Source organism: Ascidia mentula, chromosome 5, assembly GCF_947561715.1.
Source record: "Ascidia mentula chromosome 5, kaAscMent1.1, whole genome shotgun sequence".
NCBI lineage: Eukaryota > Metazoa > Chordata > Ascidiacea > Phlebobranchia > Ascidiidae > Ascidia > Ascidia mentula.
This window is the reverse complement of record NC_138570.1, coordinates 16557395-16582613: the sequence shown is the minus strand read 5'-3', so window position 1 is coordinate 16582613 and position 25219 is coordinate 16557395. Positions and strand designations below refer to the sequence as shown.

At 37.5% G+C, this 25219-nt stretch overlaps 4 protein-coding genes across 4 annotated transcripts; 3 read left to right on the top strand and 1 right to left on the bottom strand.

Moving 5' to 3' along the window:
• Nucleotides 1-205: 205 nt before the first annotated feature.
• LOC145903332 (piercer of microtubule wall 1 protein-like) lies at nucleotides 206-1272 on the top strand. Its single transcript, XM_082991407.1, has 2 exons — nucleotides 206-478; nucleotides 694-1272. The coding sequence occupies exons 1-2, from the start codon at nucleotides 357-359 to the stop codon at nucleotides 953-955; spliced, it is 384 nt and encodes a 127-aa protein (XP_082847533.1). The 5' UTR covers nucleotides 206-356; the 3' UTR covers nucleotides 956-1272.
• A 9204-nt stretch (nucleotides 1273-10476) lies between these two features.
• Nucleotides 10477-13925, top strand: LOC145902418 (CDP-diacylglycerol--inositol 3-phosphatidyltransferase-like). The gene is made up of 6 exons (XM_082990371.1): nucleotides 10477-10525; nucleotides 10898-11031; nucleotides 11137-11249; nucleotides 13128-13251; nucleotides 13526-13607; nucleotides 13780-13925. Exons 1-6 carry the CDS (start codon nucleotides 10477-10479, stop codon nucleotides 13923-13925), a joined length of 648 nt encoding a protein of 215 aa, XP_082846497.1.
• Nucleotides 13926-17801: 3876 nt separating this feature from the next.
• LOC145901733 (CDP-diacylglycerol--inositol 3-phosphatidyltransferase-like) lies at nucleotides 17802-21354 on the top strand. Its single transcript, XM_082989500.1, has 6 exons — nucleotides 17802-17947; nucleotides 18233-18366; nucleotides 18458-18570; nucleotides 19442-19565; nucleotides 19836-19917; nucleotides 20382-21354. The coding sequence occupies exons 1-6, from the start codon at nucleotides 17899-17901 to the stop codon at nucleotides 20525-20527; spliced, it is 648 nt and encodes a 215-aa protein (XP_082845626.1). The 5' UTR covers nucleotides 17802-17898; the 3' UTR covers nucleotides 20528-21354.
• A 625-nt stretch (nucleotides 21355-21979) lies between these two features.
• LOC145903315 (cytochrome c oxidase subunit 5B, mitochondrial-like) lies at nucleotides 21980-24527 on the bottom strand. Its single transcript, XM_082991391.1, has 4 exons — nucleotides 24374-24527; nucleotides 24127-24246; nucleotides 22971-23159; nucleotides 21980-22235 (listed from the first exon to the last, which is right to left on the bottom strand). Exons 2-4 carry the CDS (start codon nucleotides 24224-24226, stop codon nucleotides 22087-22089), a joined length of 438 nt encoding a protein of 145 aa, XP_082847517.1. The 5' UTR covers nucleotides 24227-24246; nucleotides 24374-24527; the 3' UTR covers nucleotides 21980-22086.
• Nucleotides 24528-25219: the final 692 nt, after the last annotated feature.

The following is a 25219-nucleotide window of genomic DNA, read 5'->3' as shown; positions in this document are numbered from 1 at the left end:
TTTGACAGTAATTGTGTATGTTTATTCAACCGTTAAATTTCGTCATACATGAGTGAGTGTGTCCATGACAACAAAACAAAAGATTGATCACTGAGATTAAATCTTTTCCACTAAATAAGTTGTAAAATTTGTTTTTGATTTGAAGATTTATACGAACAAAGTTTGTTTTAAATTTATGGTAAATTTTAGGTTACTTGCCTATGTCAAACAAGACTTTGTACGTTGTATCAGCACAGAAAGAGATCCGAAATGTTAAAACAATACATTGTAGATTGTATTACTAAAAAGTCATACAGTGAAGCTTATTATTTAGATTTTTATTAGATTTATTGTATTTCTGCCAAGAAAGCTATACAATGACTGAAGTGGAGAGCAAAGATGAGATTGAGGTTGCAAAAAACAAGACTTCACATTATTATAAAACTGATGAAGAGTTGCCTGGAAGATTTGAAAATCCTGAATGGATGAAAGGGTACAAGTAAGTGATTTTGCAAATCTTATTTTCTGTTTGTACAACTGATGTTGATAGTTCTTGAGAGTATTTTTACAAATACGTCTTTAACAATGAAATAGTTTTCCTTTCTGATTTGTATCCAATTCTGTATTTGTTTAATTTCATGACTTGAAAAAAAAACACTTACTTTTGCTTTAATTTGTTTTGCCAAATCTGTAACAAAATGTAAATAATTTTAGCACTACAGACCCACACCCCATCTACAGAACATCCAACATGGTATATGGATCCAGGGCCCCAACTGTCCACACAGTTCCAACATCTTTCAAGCCAAGATCTCAGAAATTTTCAACGCATTTGGGCCTCTGTGGCATGTACAAAAACAATTCCTTGAACACTTTCGTGGAAAAAAGTGTGGTAACTGGCCCTGACAATGCAGGCCTCACTTCCATGAACCGATTAAATTATCATAAAAGCTATTCAGCTAACCCCAATGTTTGAGATGGGGTACGTCTACTGCTAGTAGCATATAAGATCATTAATGACCATCTTTTACCCTTCAACACACATATTTATTGGAGTATAATTCATTGATGTATTGGGTGAAAATAGCAGAATTTGCATTATTTTCATTTGCACATTGAAGACACCTAAAATTCCCCAAGTTATTTTTGTACGTATAACTAAGATTATAGTTTTGACTTTTTGCAAAAAAGTAAGAAATGTCTTTTTGTTTTGAAGATTGAAATCTTCTGTTTAAAGGGTCTTGTGCTTACATAGAAACCTTTGATAGTGTGCTATTCGAATTGCAATACAAATGCAACACAACTCCTTGTGTGCTTTTTTTGCCTATTATTTTCAATTTGGATCCAAACCCAAGTTTTGTCATGGGAATCATATGTTATAAAATATGGTGTTTATAAAAACTGGTTTGTTCGATTGCAAATGCATTCATTTTAATGATCTATTTTATTTCATTCCTGTGTTTTGTTGTGCAAAACATGACATACAGTTACATTGGTTGTACAGGTTTACAAAAGTACTAACCAAACCTTAGTACAACACATGGTAGTTCACTTTTGCTTAATGAAATCACAATAAAAACTGTTAATATCTTGTAGGAGGCCTGCACAAGGGCCACAGCAGATAAAAACAATTCTCGCGGACCGCATACTAAACTTTTTAAATTCTTAAAAGTTGCAAGATTGGAGTCAAGTTGTTTTAATTAGCAGCAGCTTAAACAAATACTCGCCATGTGCCACAAACACTTAAAGTGCATATGACTCGGCCATGGCAACTTTGCGCAAAACTAAAGGTACATCTACAACAAACATATATCCAAAGTTTTTCGGTTCTACGTCCACGAAAAAATGTAGAAAACTGCACGAAAAGTAGCGGCGACCAAAAATCGTGAACCTTTTGCGCTAAGGAGAAAAGGACATCACACAAGGCACTCGCGTCGAAAAAATGCATTGTTTAGATAGGAGAAGGCGCTTTTTTGCAGATATCGATTAGTTTCAAACATAGGAAAATCCACAGATTACGTTACCTCAAAGGTCAGGACAGGGTTTTGCATCACACAAAAATATTTCATTGTGACGTCACAAACCAAAGGCTTAATTTGTCTCTAATTAAAGGAAGAAACGACATAACTCTGTACTTCACGACGCCATTTTGGATGTGATGTCATAACTTTAACCTCCCCTTTTGTGTTGACTTTAATTTGATGATTCCAACATTTATAGTTACGAACTATATTGCGAAAAATACATTAGTGGTTGATTGTGGCGAATTAAATAAATCATTTATGACGCGAACTCGTAGGCAACGCTACTGTCGGGCAAAAAGTGGTATTATGACAGAATAACTGTGTTGCATAATCAGCCAATTTGGTCGGCGAAAATTCAATTAACCTACTTCTATGTTTTACTTTGAGTGGACAAAGCGACAATACTAAACTAACGGTTTGTCTCTGTCGTGTTTTCAAAAGTTCATGTATCACGTTAGCGATCATAAATGCTGTAACAACAAAAGAACACCCTGTCCCAGTAACTGTTTTATTATTACACAACTAAATAAGACATAATAGGTCGAACAGCGGCCATCTGTCTTCAGCTTAAATTAACATAAAATCCGTTTATTGCACTTATTCAGTTTTTGTCCCCTGTTTAGTGCAATATTTTGCTAAACCAGTTTTACAATGTTTTCCATTCCTACGCATAAGACTTGCTGCCAGCACTCGCGCACGACCGAAGCGCCTTCTATGACGTCACGCAACAATATCTCGCTTTCGCACAATTTCGTTCGCAGCGGCAAAAGTGCGACTTTGATCAGCAGTCGTCGTATCAAGCTCCTTTTTTTGCCAAAAATGTTTTAAAGTTATGAACATCTCTTAGTTTTATTATTAACATGTTTTGTTTTTATGTGTCATATGCACTTTAAAAGCGGACACATCCAATCACGTATTAATCCTTGCAACTGGGCTATGCGTATTGTGTCGTAACAAAGGTGAAACTTTCGTCAATTTATCAAAGCAACTCACATATGTAGATCATTTTGTTCCGCACTTTTATTCAAAATAACCCATATATTTTCGATTTCATGAAGTATTAATGTGTCGTACTGTACACACGCAGGCTAAAACCCCTTGTCTTCGTTCAGGCCAGGGTTCACCAAACTTTTTTCATAAAGGGTGATATATAATCGGTGGCAGGATAACCGCATCAATACAAGACTATTTTTACCAAAATGGTCTCTATACAGGATACAGTGTTGAAAAGCAGGGTCTCAACCAGATAACAAAAGTGTTCAAATTCAAATAGTGATGTACAGAAAAAACCGAGATTTTTCTGAAAGTGCGATTTACCTTTTCCTTTTAAAAGATCAAGCTCCGTGGACCGGATTAATTTTTTTAGGCCATGGCGGAGATGGGCTTAAAATCGATTCATCGAATACAGTATCTTCATTTCACGAAATTAATAGCAAAAATGCTTTCGATAAATGAAAAGCATTCAGCAACATTGCTACAAGTACACAGTAAACTAGCGAAATGATGTAGTTGATACTTTAATGGAGGTTTCAGTGCCGAAGACCTCGCGGAAACGACAACATTGCCTAAGTGAGGCAACTCAGCAAGTAACCTCTTCCAGTTATCGGATGTCAAATCCGGAATGTCGTCATCCCAATTAAGTTCCAGTTTACATAAGTTCCGCAGCAATAACTTGGCGCTTATAGACGGGAAATACGAAACCCAGAGGGTCGTAAAGTGAACTGACAGCTGAAAGGATTCCTCTACGCGCGTGCGGCCTGCTCGGTAGTTTGACTTTGAACAGAAATGCATCCTCCGCAACAGACCAATGAACACCAAGGACTCTCTGTTGCGCAGCATCATCGAGGCAACGCGATTTCACAACCTTTGCTAGATCATTTTCGGGAACCGACTCCAAACCGCGTTGTTCGTTAGAGAGCCACTTTTTCAAGCGAAATCCTCCTCTGGCTAGCAGGTCTTTCAAACGAAGACGAACAGCAATAGCAGTTTCTATACTGTTGACGGATGCGAGGCAGTCGTCCACATAAAAATTGCACCGTAGAACAGATTCAACCTGTGGATCGAAGTTTTTACCAAATAAATCTGGAGTCTGCCTCAGACAGAAGGTGGCGCAACTCGGAGAGGACGTTGCACCAAATATGTGCACTTTCATCCGGCGAGGCGTCGGTTTTACAGGTCAGATCTCCACCGGGCCACCAGAGAAATCGAAGTGCATCGCGATCACGGGGTTCCACCCGAACCTGGTGGGACATTGCCTCGATGTCAGCAATCAAGCCAACTGGCTGACAGCAAAAACGGGTTAGCACGCCAACCAAACCGTGTACAAAATGAGGACCTTGCATCAGTGCGTCGTTCAGTGAGACGCTTCTGCTTCGGGCAGCACAATCAAAGACCACACGAAGTTTGTCAGGCTTGTGTGGGTCAAATACTGGGTGGTGCGGCAAGTACCAGATGCGATTATCTGTCACGACCTTGTTGTCAGGAATTTCCTCAGCGTATCCTTTGGATATGTACGTTTGCACCGTGTCTACGTATCCCTTTCGCAGAACATCGTTGTTGGACAACCGTTTTTACAAACCGACCAGTCGCTTTTCCGCCCTCTGGCGGCTGGGTGACAACTTTTCGATTTCAGGTCTCCAGGGTATTGGGAGCTCAAAATGTCCATCTTGGTGCTTCACCGATGCCTTCATCATGTTATAAACAATTCGATCTTCCCTTGATGTGGGCATGTCGAATACTGATGTCCCGTCGCCAAAGTCGTTCTCGATAACACTCTGTCTCCCGTTGGAACATGACTTGTGCAACCTTTAGAAAACGGACATGTGCTTCGCTCCTTGCAGACGAACCAAGTGCGGGACCAAACAATGACCAGTCATGAGTTGTCTTTACAGCACAAGGGGTCCCCTGCGGTCCAGAACGTGTACACTGTACGTGGAAAGCTGCAGAAACATCGGCTTCGATCAGTATCGTCACAGTTTCCCCTTCCAAACGATGCAGGGGTCCTTGAGGTGAGAGAACTCAGCAAGCTCAGGTCAGATAATTCCATCAGGTCTTTTGGTCGACCTTGCTTGACTGGCGGAAATTTTTTGAGTCGGCGCTCACATGCGTTAGCGATAATATGGGGTTGTGCGTAATCGTATTCAAGCCGGGAACGGGCTTTTGAGTATCCTGAGATCTTACCCTTACTGTAGATCTCAAGTTTAACAGCAATGAAGTCTTCACAGATTTGCAGCAAACAAACTAGCCGTGAATCTTGAGACTTCGTTCGGCTATGAACATGGGACTCAACAGCACGAACAAATGACCAGTAGTTCAACGGATCACCATCAAACTTTCTGGCCACAGACTGAGGCAAAACAATTCGCTGTTGTATAAAGTCCTCTTCTGGGACGTGTCTACGCGACGGAGAGACAACATTCTGTATGTTCGACGGAAAGGGATCAGACCCAACCTACAAAGAAAAATTAAATAATAATAATTAGTACATTTGGAGGTCAGGCATATGGAAGGGTCTGCATGTTAGGGAGTCAAGCGAATCCGGTATCTCTCGGATTCGACAATCTCTCGAATCGCACCAAACTGAGAAGTACCGTTGAAGAAAATCACAGGTGGGGCTTGAATGCGAGCGTTTCAGTTTGCGAACGTTTAAGCGCGCAGTATAGGTATTCGTCTTACTTCTATAGAAATATAGTTATAGGCGGTTAAACTTGCTGACAACAATTAGCAGCATGTTTTTAATCACTGCAAAATGGGAGCTTAAAGACTTAAAGAAAGGTACATACATACAAAGACTTTTGTACATCCTTACGTCTCTCGCCAGAATCGGCGTTTCGGTAAGCCGTACGTTCTTACTGGCCTCGCTTGACCCTTGATTGTACGATGGATTTGCAATGTTGAGTGTATTCAGGGTCAAGGTCTTCGGCGACTCAGGTTGCGTGTGAACAAGTACCACGATTAATCGCTTGTAGTGCCCGCGATTTGTCCCAACTTTGTATTTCGCCTATCTATGACATCTGCAAAACAAGCGAATTGCCTAGCATAGTTTAATCACATCGCGTTTCGTTGAACTTGCGTGCCGTTTCGTAGACCACCAGGTTTTTGTTCGCTGTATCTTTACCATTGTATGGAATATTGGTGTTCTGAAACGGAAGCGGGCAAATACAAAACAGTAGGTGCGTTAAGCCGCACTTGCGCACTTTGATGTTCGTGACATGTAACGTTTTGATGTTAGTGCCATACGGCATTTCGATGTTAGTGACATGTAGCATTTTGATGTTAGTGGCATGAAGCATTTTGATGTTAGTGACATGTAGCATTTTCTTGAAATGGCACAACAATTGAAAAAAACACGCAAGTCGTGACAATCTATTACAAGCGGATAATATATAGGATAAATATTTTGCGGCTGTACATCCAACGGCAAAAGCACCATACGAATGCATTGCATATCTTTGACAGGTCAACCGAGGGGAAATAAGAACGCACGATGTACCCAAAGTCTTTGTATGTATGTACCTTTCAGCCAACGAGTGAACTCTCAAAACGAGGCATGCAAAATTTTCGCCGCGGATACAAATAACAACTGATCGAAACACAATTGTTGTTGATCTCGTCGTCTCTCCCGTGATGTCATCGTGAAGGCATTAGGAAACAATTCACCAGATAGACGCACAACGACACTACACGACCATGACATTAAATTACTGGTGAACCGCGTGCGCGATTAGCCTCAGCTATCAAAGCTTGAAAATATGTAATTTTTGAGTATCCCAGGCACTTGCCCAACACAAAGATAAGGTTAAAGTTGCGACATCACACACAAAATTACGTCACGTAATGTCACTGAGCAAAGCAACGCACCATCTCCGTCTTATCGAAGTACAGATTAGTGTCGTTGCTGCTATACTCTTTCGTCTTCCCATCATTAGGGGCAGATAAGCAATGAATTTGTGACGTCATAGGGACATATTTTTGTATGATGTAAAACCTTGTCCCGACCTTTGAGGTAACATAATTTGTGGATTCTCCTATGTTTGAAACTATTTGATATCTGCAATATAAGGTGCCTTCTCCTATGTAAACAATGCATTGTTTTGACACGAGCGCCTTACGTGGCGTCAATTTCGCTACAGCGCAAAAGGTTTACAATGTTTGGTCGCCGCAGGTTTACGATTTTTGGTCGTAGAACCGAAATACTTTGGAAATATGTTTATTGCGGATGAACCATTAGTTTTACGCAAAGTTGCCATGACCGTGTTACTTGCACTTTAAGTGCATTCCTGAACATTTACGACCAAGAAACGCAACATAGGTGGAATATCCATTGTCACAGACACAGCTTTAATAATGACACATAAAACTCCACGCATTACTTCAATCCTCTCGTTTTGCTGATGTCATGGGTAAGGTTACAAGATACATAATTAGGACCAATAGCAGGCAATGTAAGCGATGATTCGTGTACTTTGCAATGCCAAACCGCTTGGTTATTCCGCCTAGATCTGGACTGTATGTTACACCTTAGGGTGGTCAATAGGTCGTTTTACTATAACTGATCGATGGCGTCTGATTTTGTTTTGTCTTTGGAAAATATATTTCATGATCGCAAGACAACTATATGCAAACTACTTTGCGAAAACTCGACCCAAATCGAATGTTTTCTTGTCGATCGTATTCGCTGGCATGTTAAACATTCCTGGTACATACAGTTACATGAGTATTTTGTTCCGAAAGTTGCAAAAAGGAAACAGGTGACCGACAAAACATGGCGACGAACAGAAAATTAACTAAGTGACCAGCGTAATGTCATTAAAATCCATTTAGACAGCGTCCGTCGCGATACACCATTCGACCTGTGATACAGATCGTTTACCTACTCAAACACAGCAATACAAAATGTTAACAATCCATGCGCGACCTCAGCCACCTAAGATCTTGTGGCCCACCAATCGAATTTACAGACAGGAGTCTTGAACGATTAAACGTCAAATCTAATCAAGACGTTGAGGTTTGTTGCCCAAGCTCAAAAGCGTTTTGCTTTCGTAGCAAAGAGAGACGTGTTCGCCACTGTATTCACTGCATACTGTAATGTGACTGTAAAGTCCAAAAACTTTATGGTAACGTTGGCTGGGTCGATTCAAACAGAGGTCGAACAAGTGGCCCGACAAAACATGCCGATCGACAAAAAATCCGACACATCGATGTTGTGATAAAGATAGGAACTACCTACACGAACATGTCAGTGCTCCATGCTCGAAAACAATCCACACGCAATCAGGTCAATGTTGGGTATTCAGGTCACCGAAGACCTTGACCCTGAATATTCCCAACTTTGCAAATCCAACTTATTGGAAAGGGTCAAGCGAGGGGCAATACAAACGCACGATGTACCAAGTCTTTGTATGTTTATGCTTTTCAAGAGCTCTGAAAACGAGGCACGCTGAATTTTCGCTAGCGGATACAAACAGCTGATCGACAAACAATTGTTTGTTGATCTCGTCGCATCTCGCGTGATGTCATTGTGAAGGCATTGGGAACCGGTTGCATTCAGGAAACAATTCACCAGATAGACCCACAAACGCCGCGCGACCACACAGTGAACTGCGTGTGACCTCGAATTCCTTGGCGCGGACATCTCAAACAAAGTTCACACGCTCAAGATAAAAATAGAATCACGATTGCGACACCGGAAAGAGACAAACAATAGGAGAATCTTATTTTACTCCCAATCAAGACCGGAAGGCTCATGAGTAACTGTGAGTATCTCCCTGACACAAGTCCCCTTTTGAAATGCATACGAAAGAGAACGGAAAGAGTACTCTTTCCTGTCTCCCGAACCGGAAAGAGTAGCTGAGAGACAGGAAGGAAGTCTCCCCGTTCTCTACTATGTCACCCTATACTACTCAGCGCGATGGCGAGAATAAAAGCAGGCAGAGAGACAGAACGATAACTACGAGGGCGTTTCATAGCGAAGTGTCAGGAAAAACATGGTTGTTCAGCAGGGTATCAGAAGCTTGTTTGAGCTTTGCAGGAAAGCTTAAAGTGCATGTGCTGACACGTAAAAATAAAACGTGTTGATAAATAAACTAAGAGATGTTCGTAACTTCAAAATATTTTTGGCGCAAAAAGTAACTTCATACGACGACTGGTTTCTGAGAAACAGCTGATCAAAGTCGCAATTTAACCGCTGCGAACGAAATCGAGCGAAAGCGAGATTATTGTTGCGTGACGTCATAGAAGGCGCTTTGGTCGTGCGAGTGCTGGCAGCAAGCCTTATGCGTAGGAATGGATAACATTGTAAAACTGGTTTAGTATAGTACTGTACAAAACAGGCGACAACAAGTGAACAAGTGCAACAAACGGATTTTGATGTTAATTTAAGCTGCAGACAGATGACCGCTGTTTCGACCTATTATGTCTTATTTAGTTGTGTAATAATAAAACAATTACTGGGACAGGGTGTTCTTGTTTTTATAGCATTTATGATCGCTAACGTTACCACTGACACATGAACTTTTTCCAAACACGACAAAGACAAACCGTCAATTTAGCATTGCGGTTTTGTCCACACACAGCAAAAGATAAAAGTAGGTTAATTTAATTTTGAGGCTGGCAAAGACCGCTGAAAATAACGACCAAATTAGCAACACAACACTCTTATAGCACCACTTTTTTTCCGACAGTAGCGTTGCCTACGAGTTCGCGTCATAAATGATTTATTTAATTCGCCACAATCAACCACTAATGTATTTTTCGCAATATAGTTGTAACTAGAAATATTGGAATCATCAAATTAGAATTTACAGATAGATGAGGTTAGAGTTGTGACATCACACCCAAAATGACGTCATGTAATGTCACTGAGCAAAGACACGCACCACCCCCGTCTTATCGAAATACAGAGTATAGTGTCGTTGCTGCTATACCCTTGCTTTTCCGATGATCAAGCGATATATTTTAGTGTGATGTAAAATCTTGTCCGGACCTTGAGGTAACGTAATCTGTGGATTCTCCTATGTTTGAAACTATTCGATATCTGCAAAAATGACGCCTTCTCCTATCTAAACAATGCATTTTTTCGACGCGAGCGCCTTGTGTGATGTCAATTTCGCCACAGCGAAAAATGTCCACGATTTCTGGTTGCCGCTACTTTTTGTGCAGTTTTCTACATTTTTTCGTGGACGTATAACCGAAAAACTTTGGATATATGTTTGTTGTATAGGTGTACCATTAGTTTTACGCAAAGTTGTCATGGCCGTGTCATATGCACTTTAAGTCCGCCTGTGTCCTTTCGGTCTGATGTTCTAGTGTTGAGTCCTGAGTTTCAGCAAATATGCGGAGTGGTCAGAACTAGGCCAGAGAATCATGCGTGTTGCCACAATACCGAGTCTCATTAGTGAACGGGCGTAATTTTATTTTTCTAAAAAAATTCTGTGCTTGTAGAATAATTCGCTTTGTTTTACACATAAGAAATATGGCAGTGACGGCAACGAACATCTTTCTTTTTGTTCCGAATCTGATTGGTGAGTTTTTTTATTGTTCATTTTTTTACATTTACTAATCGGCAAAAATATACTTTTATGGTTAATTGAATCAACTTGCAGTGTTCACTATAATACTCCCGTATCTGCATGTTTTCAAAAATCTGTTTTGTTGTAAAATTAAAAAAGTTGATGTATGGAATTTAGATTGAAATGTTTGTAACTTTTTTTGCTACTGTTGATTGTGCGTTAAGTTAACTTTGTGCGGTTAGTAAATTCATTATATTTACCTTTTATTTTGTAGATTATCTTTGCAAAATTATGCGGAGGGTATATAGAGTTTATTTCCAATCTTGAGTGGCTTTATTGGCTGGCATACAACATTTGTCATATACGATACTATTTCTTTTTCAGGTTATGTTCGAATTGTTCTTGCCATCACTTCATTTTATTATATGCCATTTGATTATGTGATGGCATCATCTTGTTACCTATTAAGTGGATTTTTGGATGAGTTTGATGGTCATGCTGCTCGCATGCTGAATCAGGTTTATATTTTCATTGCAGTTCATAAAAAGTTTTTATGTACAGGATTTTTTTTGTAAATTGCTTTTTATGCATTTCAAATTAATTTAAAAAATGTTTATATGCAGGTTACAAACTTTGGTGCAATGCTTGATCAGTTGACGGATCGAGCTGCCACTGCTTGCCTGGTTGTTACTCTTGCACACTTTTACCCCAATTATATGCTATGGCTTCAGTTGAGGTAACAAGGATTTATTGTGAAATTAATTTTTGTGATTTACCTATTGTACAGGCCTATTTGGCAGTGTTTTAAATAAGTTAAACACAGTCATAGCGGTGTGTTCACAAAGTTTTAATTTCAGCAAAAAAAGTTTTAACTTTAGTTCAAGCAACTTGTCTTTATCGTTCATGTTATATTCACTTCTTTTGTTGTTATATTTTATTTTAACTTTTTAAACATAAAAAAAAACTACCAATGCTCATTATCGTGTACTAGGGTTAATTAACAGGATTCATGCTTACAAAATTTGAGAAATTACCACTGTGTAAAAAGTTCTTTAGGCTGCATGCTTTTGGGTCAAAATGATATATATGTATAACATTCAATTACAAAAAAATAAAAATAATTTGATCGCTTTTAGTATCCCCAATGCAATAAAATTTACTATTAGACGCATTTGGGATATTTTAGCGTTGTTGCAACTTCAACCTCTCCAAGTAATCTAACAGTTCGAGTTGGAATAACAGAGTCTTGTGAAACCCAATAATCTTGTCAGACTTGGTAGAAGATTTTGGCTTCTCTGTTGTGTCACAATTGATTCAGATTAAGTTTCTTACTTAACCAAATTATAAAAACTTTTTTTGCTGCTTGCCGTAACAACATTTGTATGGGCTTTTTTGTTAAAAACGCACTAAACAACACTGTCATGGTTTGAGACAACATTGAGTGTTTGAGACGAAAATTACTGTGAAAACCTATCCTGTACAGTGTCTATGTAAAACAAAATGCACTTAAGGGCCTATATGTGTATTAAATTGGAGAAATCCCGTTTTCAAGGCCCTCTGCAATAATGCATCTAGCGACTGTTCCGCTTGTTTCCCAATGACCGTTGATGGGTTTTGTGACTTACATAGGGACCTAAAATTCTTCAAAGTTAAGAAAAAATATTTTGCTACAGGATGAGACTGTACAGAGAAAGGACTTAAGCCTCCTGGAAGGTCTGTAGGGTTTATGATATGCTTACTCAGAGATAACACAAAACCTGACTATGACTCCAAAAAGACTCCAACACTGTGCAATTAGTAATTACTGGGTTGCATTAAAATTATTAAAGCATTCGAGTACAATAAAAGATGCAATTTCAATGATTCGAGTAAATCCAACAAACGTAGATTACAAAAAAATCAAAAGGCTTTGGTCAGCGGAAAATTCCGATCACTAGAAGGTGATCAAGATGAATTTCTCTCACGTGCGAGAGCGGGCTTATCAGATTAATAACGCACGGAAATCGAGACAAGGCGAATTAAAGAGTGACATGCGTTAATAAACGAATGTAGGTTAAACAAACAAAAGCGATAAAATACAATTTTCATTATCTGCTACAGGTCTTATGACCAACAGGGGGCATAAACAGCCCTGGGGGTGGGGGGCGGCTTTGGCACTATTTCAGCAACTAAATTCAATGCCATTTCATAGAGAAGAGTCGGAACTTACAAAAAATGCAAATGAGTGGGTAGTTGAACGATTTATTTTTCTGCAAAATCCAGTTCCAATTTTGTTGCTTTTTGATTCAAAATATTGACTAACCAGGGGGCAAATGCCCCCAGGGGGTGGCTAAACCATTTTTCTAGTGACTAATTTTGATCATTTTTGTTTATCTGGGATGGATCTTTCATAAAATCACGATGGCAACAGCACACGCATGTTCGCTCATTCAACTGTAAAATTGAATTATATGCATTACTGGTTTGCTTTCTAACGTAAAATTTATACTGTGACAAAAGTATACACGGTGGGCATTTCCCAGCACCAAAACTTATTTTTGATAGAAATACCAATATGCGTCCTTCATAGCATCACAAAATCATGTTTTAAGTATAACTTTTCAATCAATTTTAGTCTTGCTTTGGACATTGTCAGCCATTGGTTGCATTTGCACACATCTTTGATGAAAGGAACATCCAGTCACAAGGCCATGGGGTTGGACAGCAATCCAATCATGAGAATCTACTACACTTCTAGGGTTGGTTGCATGGCAACAAAAGTTTAGGACTACAGTACATGATTGTAACACTTTTAAGGGTGGAGTTTTCGTTGGGTGTTGTTTAAAGTAAAAACAATGCTACAATTTATGTGAAATGTTTAATTGTTCTCTGACCATTAAACGTTAATAAATATTTCAATTTTAAGACATCTTTGACAAAAAAATTACAGAAATTAAAAAAAAACTAACAATAGATGTTTTGGAGATTTTAAACCGTATATTCCAGTTATTAAAAACTCTATTTTTATTTCAGCCAGTGCTATCTGTGATGTGTGCTGGAAACGAACTCTTCTTTACAATGCTTTATCTGCTTCATTTTACTGAAGGACCATTGGGTATGAAAACAGTCATAGCTTGTTTCGGTGGATCGTAACATAGGTCATGCTGCTTTATTTGGCGTCACATGCATTGTGTTTTTTGGCGTCACATGCATTGTTATCACAGTGACCTGCTGAAACTCACTGGCCTGAACCTGTGGTTTCACACAAATATTTATTTTTCTTGCAGTGCTGGGGATAAGTGTCATCCGTATGATACTGTACATCTCTACACCCATCATGCTTGTAAAAGCTTTGATCAGTCTGATTCATCTTGTTGACGCTTCAGTTAGGTTGGCAACTATTGATGCAGATGAAAGGAACAAACAAAAATAAATACTTTGTCTACACTGCTTATTCATTAATTATATGGTAAATATTCAAATACACGGATTTCTCTGCAATTCATACCTTGCTGTTCAATTAATCAATGTTGTCCCTGGATCATTTTTAAAAATGTTAAAGCCACAGAAGTAATCATGTTGTTGCCACCTTACACAAAACATAATGTTTGACTGTGGTCCATGTCCCCCCGCAAATTTTCATTTATTTGGTCACAATCTTAATTTTGCACTGCGACACGTTGACGCGCTTGGTACGAGTGGAAATTAAAGCTGTAAATAACCGGGAATGTTGGTAAACTGACATGTATTGTATGAAATCTGTTTTCCAAGTGCATAATGCACTGTGCATTAGATTGCCGTGCTTAAATTTGCCATTGTTACCAAACAAGTTACATTGTTAGGAAACAAGTGCCTTTTTTATTTGCCTAACTTTAAGAGACTGGGACAAAAGTGGTGTCGTAGTTGCAATAGCATGCGCTTTTCTCAGTGTAAACCATTTTTTGTGTGCTGCGGAACAAAACTTAAATTGTATATATATTGTGCACCTTAGAATTATGGTATGCAGCAGGGGTATGCAACTCCACAGACTGTTACGCATTTGAAACCAGTCTGTGCCGAATGAAAATTTATAGGTCATAATTTGAAGACTACTTGCACGACTATGATTATAGTCAAAAAAACAAATTGCAAATTTAAACTAGCCAACAATGTAACTGTTGCATGATATTTGCTTTAGCAAGACTCCTACTGATATGGTTGTATGGAGAGTTAATTTATGTGTTTATCTGTCACATCTTAATGACCGACCAGAAAAAAATTATCTGTGTCAAACCGACCCATGATGCAAAAAAGGTTGGGGACCCCTGGTGTACAGAATTTGGAAGGCATTTTATTTAAGCAAAAAAAAATTATCTTGAAACTGTGGTGTGAAACAGTTTTCTCAGAGACAAGTTTGTATTGTTTTTGACACAACTACTAAGTGCAGTGACCATTGGTAATCCGGCCTGGTTTCAGAAAATAAACGGTACCGGGGTAACATCGGACGTGACTGGAGATATCTCGGACAACAAGTTTAACGGAAACTTTTTTTAGAAATAACTGAAATCAAACTTGGCGCAATATCAGCATTGGGGCATTAGCGCATAAAATGTTATTTAAGCTTTCAGGAATCGAGGCGTGGCCACTTATCGTTTCGACCCTTCCACACGTCAGGATTTTCTAATGCTTTGGGTTACTCGTGTACTTTTTAGGGAGCACGGATATTATAGATTTTCGGGTCAACAAACGATTTGATATCTTTGGGGCTTTTTCTTACTGCCAAAATTCGATCATTTCATCCAGCCTCTGTTTAATCTCTTCTATGGCCGATAATTTTTCCTAAAACTCAAAAAGCGTTGTCTTCTCGCGATTTCTTGCCATGATGTCCGAGGTATCCCCGACCACGTGACGACATAGAAATTACTAAAACATGCCCGTATCATTGGCCTATCAAGGAATACGTATTTGAATATGCAATCAACCAAAATTACTGCATTTTGATAATCTGTGACTGATATACAACTTTCCACATATTTTTTGAAAAACTTGGTTTCACTTATAAATTGACTTTTTCGATTACATTTTTCTAAGCAGGCATGATTTAATTCCAAAGTTCCTGTTAACGTGTGATGGAGACATAAAGCTTTTGTAAAAGTGTCTTTTTTTTCATTTAAACCTTAATTTTATTTATTTCCGGTTTCAACATTAATTTATGATTGATTTTTCAAACAAAATTTTCTGACTGACGGCATGTTTGAAAAGGCTAGTGGCGCACAGTGTTGATTTGCGAATTTAATAAATTTATCAAAACGCACTCTAACTTCCGACGGCCCTTTCACCCCAGTTACTAACTTTATTATCGAAACAGTCATGAGGAAAATCGCTAGGTGCGTAATGTAGTATTTGCCATTTCCCACCAACTTGTCTCATGTTTGAATTTTTTGTGGCAAGATTTTCTGACGAAATATAAACAATTAAAAACAACTGGATTTGACCATAAAGGTAATAAATATGGTGTTAAATTTTCTGACTGACGGCATGTTTGAAAATGCTAGTGGCGCACAATTATAGCCTTTGCTGTACCAACTAGAGCATTATTTAAATGTATAAAAAACCACAATTCTTACTATGCTTGCGATTGCTGTACCATAAAAGGCTCATGGATTGTTTGAGTGGTTTTTAATGAACAAAAAGCTTATCCCAGTAGGTGTGATGATGAATTTAATCAGTTTATATATAACCATGATGAACAACGACATCAATTGTCTGTTTCTCTACTGATTGATTGCAACATTTCCTGTGTTAATGGATTTTGTTTAGACTACATGCATTTGGTTTGTCTTGGTGTGATGCGCCGGATTCTTGTATTTTTTGAAAAAGGTCCAAAGTGTTGCAGACTTTCATCTCTTCAGTTAAATCAAATATCTGACAAGTTAATAATGCTCAATGGCAAACTTCCCAGAGAATTTGCACGGCAGCCTCGATCTTTATTGTATTTAGACCGATGGAAAGCAACCGAATTTCGGCAATTTTTGTTATATACAGGGGCGATTGTTCTAAAAGGAATTGTCAAACACAATACTTTTATTGGCATTGTCAGTTGCAATATCCATTTTAGTAAATCTAAACAGTAAAAGCCGAAGTAAATTGCTCCCATATGCCAACAGTTTGTATTGCGCTAAGCTCTGACTTTTTACCATGGTAACATCTTTTTTAGGATGTTTACGACTGCTCTGATGACAAACATGAACATGCAAGAAGGGCTTGGAAAAATAGCATTTACCAAATCTCCATTATTTAAAGTTGTACTAGGTTGAGATTACCTGAAAGCATGCGCTCGGGAGAAACGGAGTTCACCCGTCCTCCGGCCCAAGCACCCCTGCCTAATTTCTTCCAAACCTTTCTTTGCGTTGTTTTCTTTTTTTAAACTTATTTCCATCTTCCAAAAACTGTTCCAGATTTCGACCACTGGTAAAAAAGGAACATATTTGGACGTAAATACAACGTCCAGCTAACCACGTCTGATTGGAGTCTGGTTTCGACGTCTTTTGAATTTGCACTTTTTACCAAAAACTGCACCAGATTTTGACCACTGGTCGGGACCACAATTGACGTCTATATTACGACGTACTTTTGTCTGCTGGGTTGGTGTTTAAAATGTTTGTAACTTTTGTACCGCAAGCACGTAGGCTAAAATCCCCTTTCTTCGTTCAAAAAAAAACGGGGGGCCGGATGACTTTACGAAGAAAGTGGGATTTTAGCCTGCGTACAAAAGTTTCCATATCAGGGGCAGGATAAAAGATTACAAAGAGATGCCTAAAATGTAGTGTTTACAAAACCAAATCAATATTTATCTGACAGTGCGATTAACCTTTTCCTTTTGAAAGATCAAGCACGACTGGTCGAACTAGAAAAGCATTGCGGAGATGGACTAAAAATTAATCGATTTCTCGAATACAATATTGAAAATAATAGCATAAATACCTTGAAAAAAGAGAAATGAAATAAATTTAGCAATGCTGCTACAAAAAAAATTAATAAAGTACACAGTCAACTTGTGTAGACTGATGGTTGTTGTTTATGAGAGCAAGCCCCAAGTGAGTAATTCCCATGGGCATTTGTAGACAAATAACAACTAATAGTTTGGCAAGTGTGTGCTTGGGAGTTAATTGCAAGTATTTTGGGATTTGCACAAGGCGATTCTTGCACTAATTATTTTTTGTAATTTTTCTATCAACCTTTTTTTCGCAATGCGTGACGACGACGAGATTCTAAATAGGTTAATCCCCTTATTTCTGCTCTCGTGTGATGCGTCATCTGTTTACAATATTGAGGAAGACGAGTCTCATTAGTAGATGGGCGTGATTGTATTTATGTACAAATTTCTGTGCTTGTAGATCATTCGCTTTGTTTTATAAACAAGAAATATGGCAGTAACGGCAACGAACATCTTTCTTTTTGTTCCGAATCTGATTGGTGAGTTTTCATTTTTTGTTGTTCAATTTTTTACATTTACTAATCATGCAAATAATTTATTAAAGAAGTTGGAATATGGAATTTAGATTTAAAAGTTCGTAATTTTTTTTGCTACTGTTGATTGTGCGTTAAGTTAATTTTATGCTTTAGTAAATTTTTTAGTTTTCTTTTGTACATTATCTTTGCAAAATTATACGGAGGGTATATAGAATTTATTTCCAATCTTGTGTGGCTTTATTGGCTGGCATACAACATTTGTCATATACGATACCATTTTTTTTTCAGGTTATGTTCGAATTGTTCTTGCCATCGCTTCATTTTATTATATGCCATTTGATTATGTGATGGCATCATCTTGTTACCTATTAAGTGGATTTTTGGATGCATTTGATGGTCATGCTGCTCGCATGCTGAATCAGGTTTATATTTTCATTGCAGTAAATTTCAGGAATTTTTTTGTAAATTGCTTTTTATGCATTTCAAATCGATATCAAAAATGTTTATATGCAGGGTACAAAGTTTGGTGCAATGCTTGATCAGTTGACGGATCGAGCTGCCACTGCTTGCCTGGTTGTTACTCTTGCACACTTTTACCCCAATTATATGCTATGGCTGCAGTTAAGGTAAAAATGATGTTTTGCAATATCGATTATTGTGTAGGTCAATTTAGCTGTGTTTTAAATGAGTTAAACACTATCATAGCGGTGTATTAAAAAGTTTTAACTTCAGCAAAATAAGTTTAAACTTCAGTTCAAGCAACTAGTTTTTATCGTTCAAGTTATATTTACTCCTTTTGTTGTTATATTTTATTTTAACTTTTAAAATTTAAGAAAAAACTAGTAATGTTCATATTTGTGTACTAGGGTTAAATAATTGGATTCATGTTGACAAAATGTGAGCAATTATATCTGTGTAAAAAGATCTTTGGGCTGCATGCTTAACATTTGCATTGCTAAAATTGAGTCAAAATGATATATATGTATAACATTCAATTACAAAAAAAAAATAACAACAATTTGATTGCTTTTAGTATCCCCAATGCAATAAAATTTACTATTAGACGCATTTGGGATATTTTATCATTGTTGCAACTTCAACCTCTCCAAATAATCTAACAGTTGGAGTTGGAATAATAGAGTTTTGTGAAACCCAATAATCTTGTCAGACTTGGTAGAAGATTTTGGCTGCTCTGTTGTGTCACAATTGATTCAGATAGAGTTTCTTACTTGATTAAATTATAAAAACTATTTTTTTGTCTACTTGCCGTAACGACATTTGTATGGGCTTCTTTGTTAAAAATGCACCAAACAACACTGTGATGGTTTGAGACAACATTAAGTATTTGAAACAAAAATTACTGTCGAATGTATCCTGAAAATTAGTCAGACAGACTGGTAGTGTCTGTGAAAAACAAAATGCACTTAATAGCATCACAAAATTATGTTTTTTTTATATACATTATTATCATGAGTATAACTTTTCAATCATTTTTAGTCTTGCTTTGGACATTGTCAGCCATTGGTTGCATTTGCACACATCTTTGATGAAAGGAACATCCAGTCACAAGGCCATGGGGTTGGACAGCAATCCAATCATGAGAATCTACTACACTTCTAGGGTTGGTTGCATGGCAACAACACTTTAGAACCATAATATAGGGCATATTTTTAGTACTTGTTGGATGTTGTTTTCTTGTATGTCAAAGCAAAAGCAATGCCACAATTTATGTGAAATGTTAAGTTGTTCTCTGACCATTAAACATTCAAAAATATCCCAATTTTAAAACATCTTTGACAATAAAGTTTTAGAGAAATTAAGCACTTACAATAGAGTTTTAGAGATTTTGAATCGCATATTCCAGTTTTTAAAAACACTACTTTTATTTCAGCCTGTGTTGTTTGTGATGTGTGCTGGAAACGAACTCTTCTTTTCAATGCTTTATCTGCTCCACTTTACTGAAGGACCATTAGGTATGTTTTTGGTGAACAGTCATAGCTTGTTTCTGTGGATCATAACATAGGTCATGCTGTATTATTGCAAATATTTTGCCAAGTCATATTGTGTATGTTTGTGACAACCGTTGGTTTGCTACTATTGCTTTTAGTGTAAGCAAAGAAAACATGAATATATTTCTGCAATATGGGCCAGTCTATTTGTTCTTAGAATTACATTGTAACAGCTGCCAAATAATGCTCAAAGCATATTTGTTGTTGATCAAAAAAGTATTATGCCATGTTAACCTAAATATGTTGACCAGAAGTGCAGTAAGTGTCACATTGTAGACAGCAAATTGAGCGTTTCCAATGTTTTCAGGCATTACATTGTCTCAAATTTATTTATTTTTTTGGCGTCACATGCATTGTTATCACAGTGACCTGCTGAAACTCACTGGCCTGAACCTGTGGTTTCACACAAATATTTATTTATCTTGCAGTGCTGGGGATAAGTGTCATCCGTATGATACTGTATATTTCTACACCCATCATGCTTGTAAAAGCTTTGATCAGTCTGATTCATCTTGTTGACGCTTCAGTTAGGTTGGCAACTATTGATGCAGATGAAAGGAACAAACAAAAATAAATACTTTGCCTACACTGTTTATTCATTAATTGCATGGTTGTTTTCTCTGCAATTCATACTCTGCTGTTCCATAAATCAATGTTGTCTCTGACTCATTTCAAAAAATTGTTAAAATAACGGTAGTAATCATGTTGTTGCTACCTTATACAAAACAGAATGTTTGACTGTGAATCAACTACAGCACTTTTGTTCATGCTGTTGTGATACTAAAACACTCTGTTTTATTCCGCATATTTGCCAGAAACATTTTCTGATTACATTGCTGTTGATGTCCAGTTTTAACAAGACAAAATGTGAAAATTCTTAGTTTGTGTGTATTTTGCCCAACAAACCATACAAAAATGTTTATGTTGAAACAACTGTTTGTATAATATGCACCTTAGAAGTATGGTGTACAGCAGGGGTACGCAACTGATCCACAGACTGTAACGCATTTGAAACCAGTCTGTACAAAATGAAATATTCCTTTAGTCATAATTTGAAGACTACTTGCACGACTATGAACTTAGCCAAAAAGACAAATTGCAAATTTCATCTAGTCAGCGATTTAATTGTTGCATGGTATTTCCTTTAGCAAGAATCCTACTGATATGGTTGTATGGAGATTTAATTTAGTGTTTACCTGTAACATCTTAATGACTGATCCATTAAAAGACTACCTGTGTCAAACTGACCCATGATGCAAAAAAGGTTAGGGACCCCTGGTGTATAGAATTGGGAAGGCATTTTATTTAACCAGAAAAAAAGTATCTTGAAAGTGTGGTGTGAAACTTTTTTCTCAGAGACAAGTTTTCATTGTTTTTGACACATCTACAAAGTGCAGTGACCATTGTTGTTCCTTGTTTCAGAAAATAAACTCCACTAAATTTGAACTGAGAGGCAAAACATCGTACTGATTTTTACCAGGTTAACTAGTGACCTTCCTTAGTTTAACCTATTTGCAGTTAACTCCTGTTCAGACCTTTTTTTATTTATACCTTGTCTTTCCACTATTTACATCTGATAAAGCACAGGAAACTTGTGAAAGCTCTCGTTTCAAAGGAAAATAAAAAATCAGCATTTTAACAGATGCCAATAACACAAGACTTGCATGGCCTATCATATAATCTGTTTGATTGCTGTTGACGAGTGAAGCTATGCCATTGGCAAAAGATTTGTTGCACCCTTCCCCTGAGGAGGAACGAAAGAAACGCAAGAAAAAGAGATTGGTTCAATCACCAAACTCCTACTTCATGGATGTAAAGTGTCCAGATTGCTACAAGATCACAACCGTCTTTAGTCATGCACAAACTGTTGTTTTGTGTGTTGGATGTTCTACTGTTCTGTGCCAATCCACCGGAGGAAGGGCAAGGTTTACAGAAGGTTGCCCTTTCAGAAGAAAGCAGCACTAACCTCACTAATTAAGACTACTACACAAAACTACAAATTTGGGAGTTTGTTAAATTGCTGAAACAAAGTTGACCATGTTATTTATTCCATACCAAATAGAGACGATCACAAAACAAAATTCCATGGAACCACAAGAGAACAGTTTTTATTATAGAGTAAAAGTCTTTGTTTTAATGTTTGAACAAATCCAGCTCATCAATTCCCCATTTGTCAGTAGGGTCATACTCCAACTTGTAATGCCTTCCTGTTGCCGGGCACCTTCCTCCCTTCTCCAAAGTCACCCATGTGCCTGTAGGTGGACCGCCTTCCCAACCAGGAGCTAAATAATGTTAAAATAATAAATGTAACTACAGTCAATAGTTTATAGTGGTATATCCAGAAATTGGACTGTATAATATCAGAATTATTTGTTATTATTCAGCCCAAGGGATATGATTCAACTCAGTTCCATTTCAGCTTCTATTAACAACTAAGTACTAACACTTTGAAGTATCCCTATTGAAAAACGTTTTGAGATGGAACCAATATGTGCATGTGTACTTGAGTCAAAATTGTGTAAAGAGGATATAAAAATTCCTAATACATGGATGGCAATCACAGAAGAACTGTTGTATGTGATTTGTTTATATTTTGCTCCTATCTGGCTTCCATATGTCCGTTAGTGGGCGCAATTTTTGCAGTCAGTCTTAAAATACGCCCCACTACACACCTGGTCACGTGACGACACAAGCAGTGCCAATGTTATCTAATCCTTTTTTCTTGTGTTTGTTACGTTTATTCCTGCGTTTTTAGTGTTTATGCGCTTGATGCAATATGTTGACATAACCCTGAGGAAGTCCCCCCAGATGGCAGAAGAAACGTTAGTTTCGAATAAATAACTCCCGAAACTTACGTGCCAGAAGAACAATTTTGATTAATTAGTATGCCTGGCAGCAAAAATAGCAGTATAGTCTTAAAGTAATTTGAAATTAGCATAGATGATAAACATAGGTGTGTTTTAAAAGTTTGATAAATATGTCAATTAGCATTGACTTGGTTTTTCTATTTAACTTACGGTTGGTCATAACAAATCGCTTCTTGTTCCTCGATGGAATTCTGAATGGGTCGTCTTTGGTTCCGGCACCCTGAAACTCGTACGGCACGTCACGGTTAAACACTTCAAGAGGATCTTCACCAACTTTTGCCGCTTCCATTACAATTCTTTCATACCCAACTGCAGCTCCCTCATCAGGCCAAGGTTTGTCTGCAAAAAACAGCATTTTCAAAGTTTTTGCAGAAATATGCAAAATAGTAATGCATGACAGTAATTGTTAACACTGTAATGTGGTCACTGATGTAGCTTTGCTGAAATGTTGGTAAAAAAAACATAAAGAGAATGATAGTTGGATGGACAGAGCGGAGGACCTAGTACAAGAAGTTCGACAGAATAGCACTTAAAATTACACAAAGCTGTCTTGGATTAAGTGAAAAACCTGCAAAGGCACAGAGAGATCATTGCCAACTAATAGAATGGCAGTTATCCCATGTATTTCCAGGTTAACTGCACTAGCCTACTAAGTGGGGCAGCCAAATAAAAGGGTGTTGTTTCTTTGGTCACATGTGGGGTTGGCACAACATGCTGAACTACACATAGACCAACAAGTTGCCTTTGATTAGGCTCCAGTTTTGAAGTGGAAAACGAACCACCCAAAACATTTTTTTTTGGGGGGATGTATCACATCCACAAGTTTTAACACAATTACAGCATAACCTTTTTGTGTTTTTTTTGTTTTGTGTATGTATATATATTACATGGTTAGATTGCTGTGCCGTTATCCCATGAAGTCTCAACAGATCACTGACAAAACATCCTTAAAATAAATTCTACATTATTTTGTGTACGGATGACATTCATGGTTTAAATAACTTTGCAACCTATGCACGTAAGTTTTGAGGAAACCTTAAAAGCTGTTGTTTAAGACAATTGCAACAATAGCAAGGTTTTTTTGTAGAAGTTCACACGTTGGTTTAGGGAAAATCCTAATTTGCATTGACTATATTGAACAGTCATCTTTTTCATGTCACTGGTATTAAGTAAACTAGGCCACGATCCCAGCTAACATGATATAAATAACTTTTGTGGGGAAACCTCACATAAACTGCATTCAATGTGTCGAAACGAGCAAAACACATAAATGCCAGAAAACAGATAGGAGTTTACAAAACGTTACCATTGAAAATTAGGCTTTTGCTGCTAACGTGCAAAGTCCTTGCAGTCTGGACGCGATGAACAGATTGCAGAGCAACTTGAGAAAACTTTCGGAGAGCCATCGTTCAAAAATTAACGCAACCTTAACAGAAAATAAAATTGTATTGTACAAAACATTACTGCGGAAAAATAACCAATTTTGTTAAGCAAAGAGTAGATGGTTGAAGAAAATAGAACGTAGTCCAATTAGTCATGCTTTAAACACTCACCAATCAAAAATAATTCCAACTTCGGTACCACCAAGCAGCAAAGTTTCTCTCTGAATGTCAAAGCTGCCGAAAATCAATCAAGCGAAACACCTTCATAAATAATTTTTCATAAATAATTTCAACCATTTTATTGTAATTATGATACATTTTTAAAAGTAAACGTAACAATTTAGCATAATTTTTAGTAAACCATAATTTTACAATATCTATTTGTTCGTCAGTTTGTTGGATCAAGCATTGATAAAATTCTTTTCGACGTAAAATATTTGGTACGTGACCAAGCCTATCCGGTGCTGCACAAAACGAAACATGTCGTTGAATAACTGCAAAGCACCGGATTAAAGCAGTCACGAACCTAACAAAGGTGCAGAGAAAACAGGTTCCAGGAAAGATTGGAGCCGGAGCTTGGAATTTTTAGTCGGAGGAGGGGTTATTGAATTAATTAAAAAAAAAGCTAAAAATGTGACTTCTAGTACCCAATAATTTTTAAAGTATGTAGATAATTAAATGTAGTTTATGTCAAGTTTTTGAAAAAATAAAATCGAAATTTTACATGCTATTGCGACGAGAAAAAAAAGTTATGATAATAAAGTTAAATGTAAAGAAAATGGAACCTAAATCTGGTTTGGTTGGAAGTATTTTGACCACAAAATATTTATTTTTTCAACAACGGATTTCTTATTACAGCAATACATTCAGCAGCTGGGTGGGGTAATAGAAGCCACTTGGTTGCGACAAAGTGGTACCACGGTGGCGATGTGAGCGGCTCAACTAACCTTTGCAGAGAGTCGATGCGTGATTGTCACGTTGTTTGCCCAAAGAAAGCGACACAAAGCAATGCTCAAG

Coding starts and splice junctions, on each gene's coding strand:
- LOC145902418 (XM_082990371.1), top strand. CDS start 10,477: ATGGCAGTGACGGCAACGAACATCTTTCTTTTTGTTCCGAATCTGATT. Junction 11,250..13,127: donor ATGCTATGGCTTCAGTTGAG/GTAACAAGGATT, acceptor AATCAATTTTAG/TCTTGCTTTGGACATTGTCA. Junction 13,252..13,525: donor GAATCTACTACACTTCTAGG/GTTGGTTGCATG, acceptor TTTTTATTTCAG/CCAGTGCTATCTGTGATGTG.
- LOC145901733 (XM_082989500.1), top strand. CDS start 17,899: ATGGCAGTAACGGCAACGAACATCTTTCTTTTTGTTCCGAATCTGATT. Junction 18,571..19,441: donor ATGCTATGGCTGCAGTTAAG/GTAAAAATGATG, acceptor AATCATTTTTAG/TCTTGCTTTGGACATTGTCA. Junction 19,918..20,381: donor CTTTACTGAAGGACCATTAG/GTATGTTTTTGG, acceptor TTTATCTTGCAG/TGCTGGGGATAAGTGTCATC.
- LOC145903332 (XM_082991407.1), top strand. CDS start 357: ATGACTGAAGTGGAGAGCAAAGATGAGATTGAGGTTGCAAAAAACAAG. Junction 479..693: donor GAATGGATGAAAGGGTACAA/GTAAGTGATTTT, acceptor AAATAATTTTAG/CACTACAGACCCACACCCCA.
- LOC145903315 (XM_082991391.1), bottom strand. CDS start 24,226: ATGGCTCTCCGAAAGTTTTCTCAAGTTGCTCTGCAATCTGTTCATCGC. Junction 23,160..24,126: donor CAAAAGCCTAATTTTCAATG/GTAACGTTTTGT, acceptor TGTTTTTTGCAG/ACAAACCTTGGCCTGATGAG. Junction 22,236..22,970: donor GCGATTTGTTATGACCAACC/GTAAGTTAAATA, acceptor AACATTATTTAG/CTCCTGGTTGGGAAGGCGGT.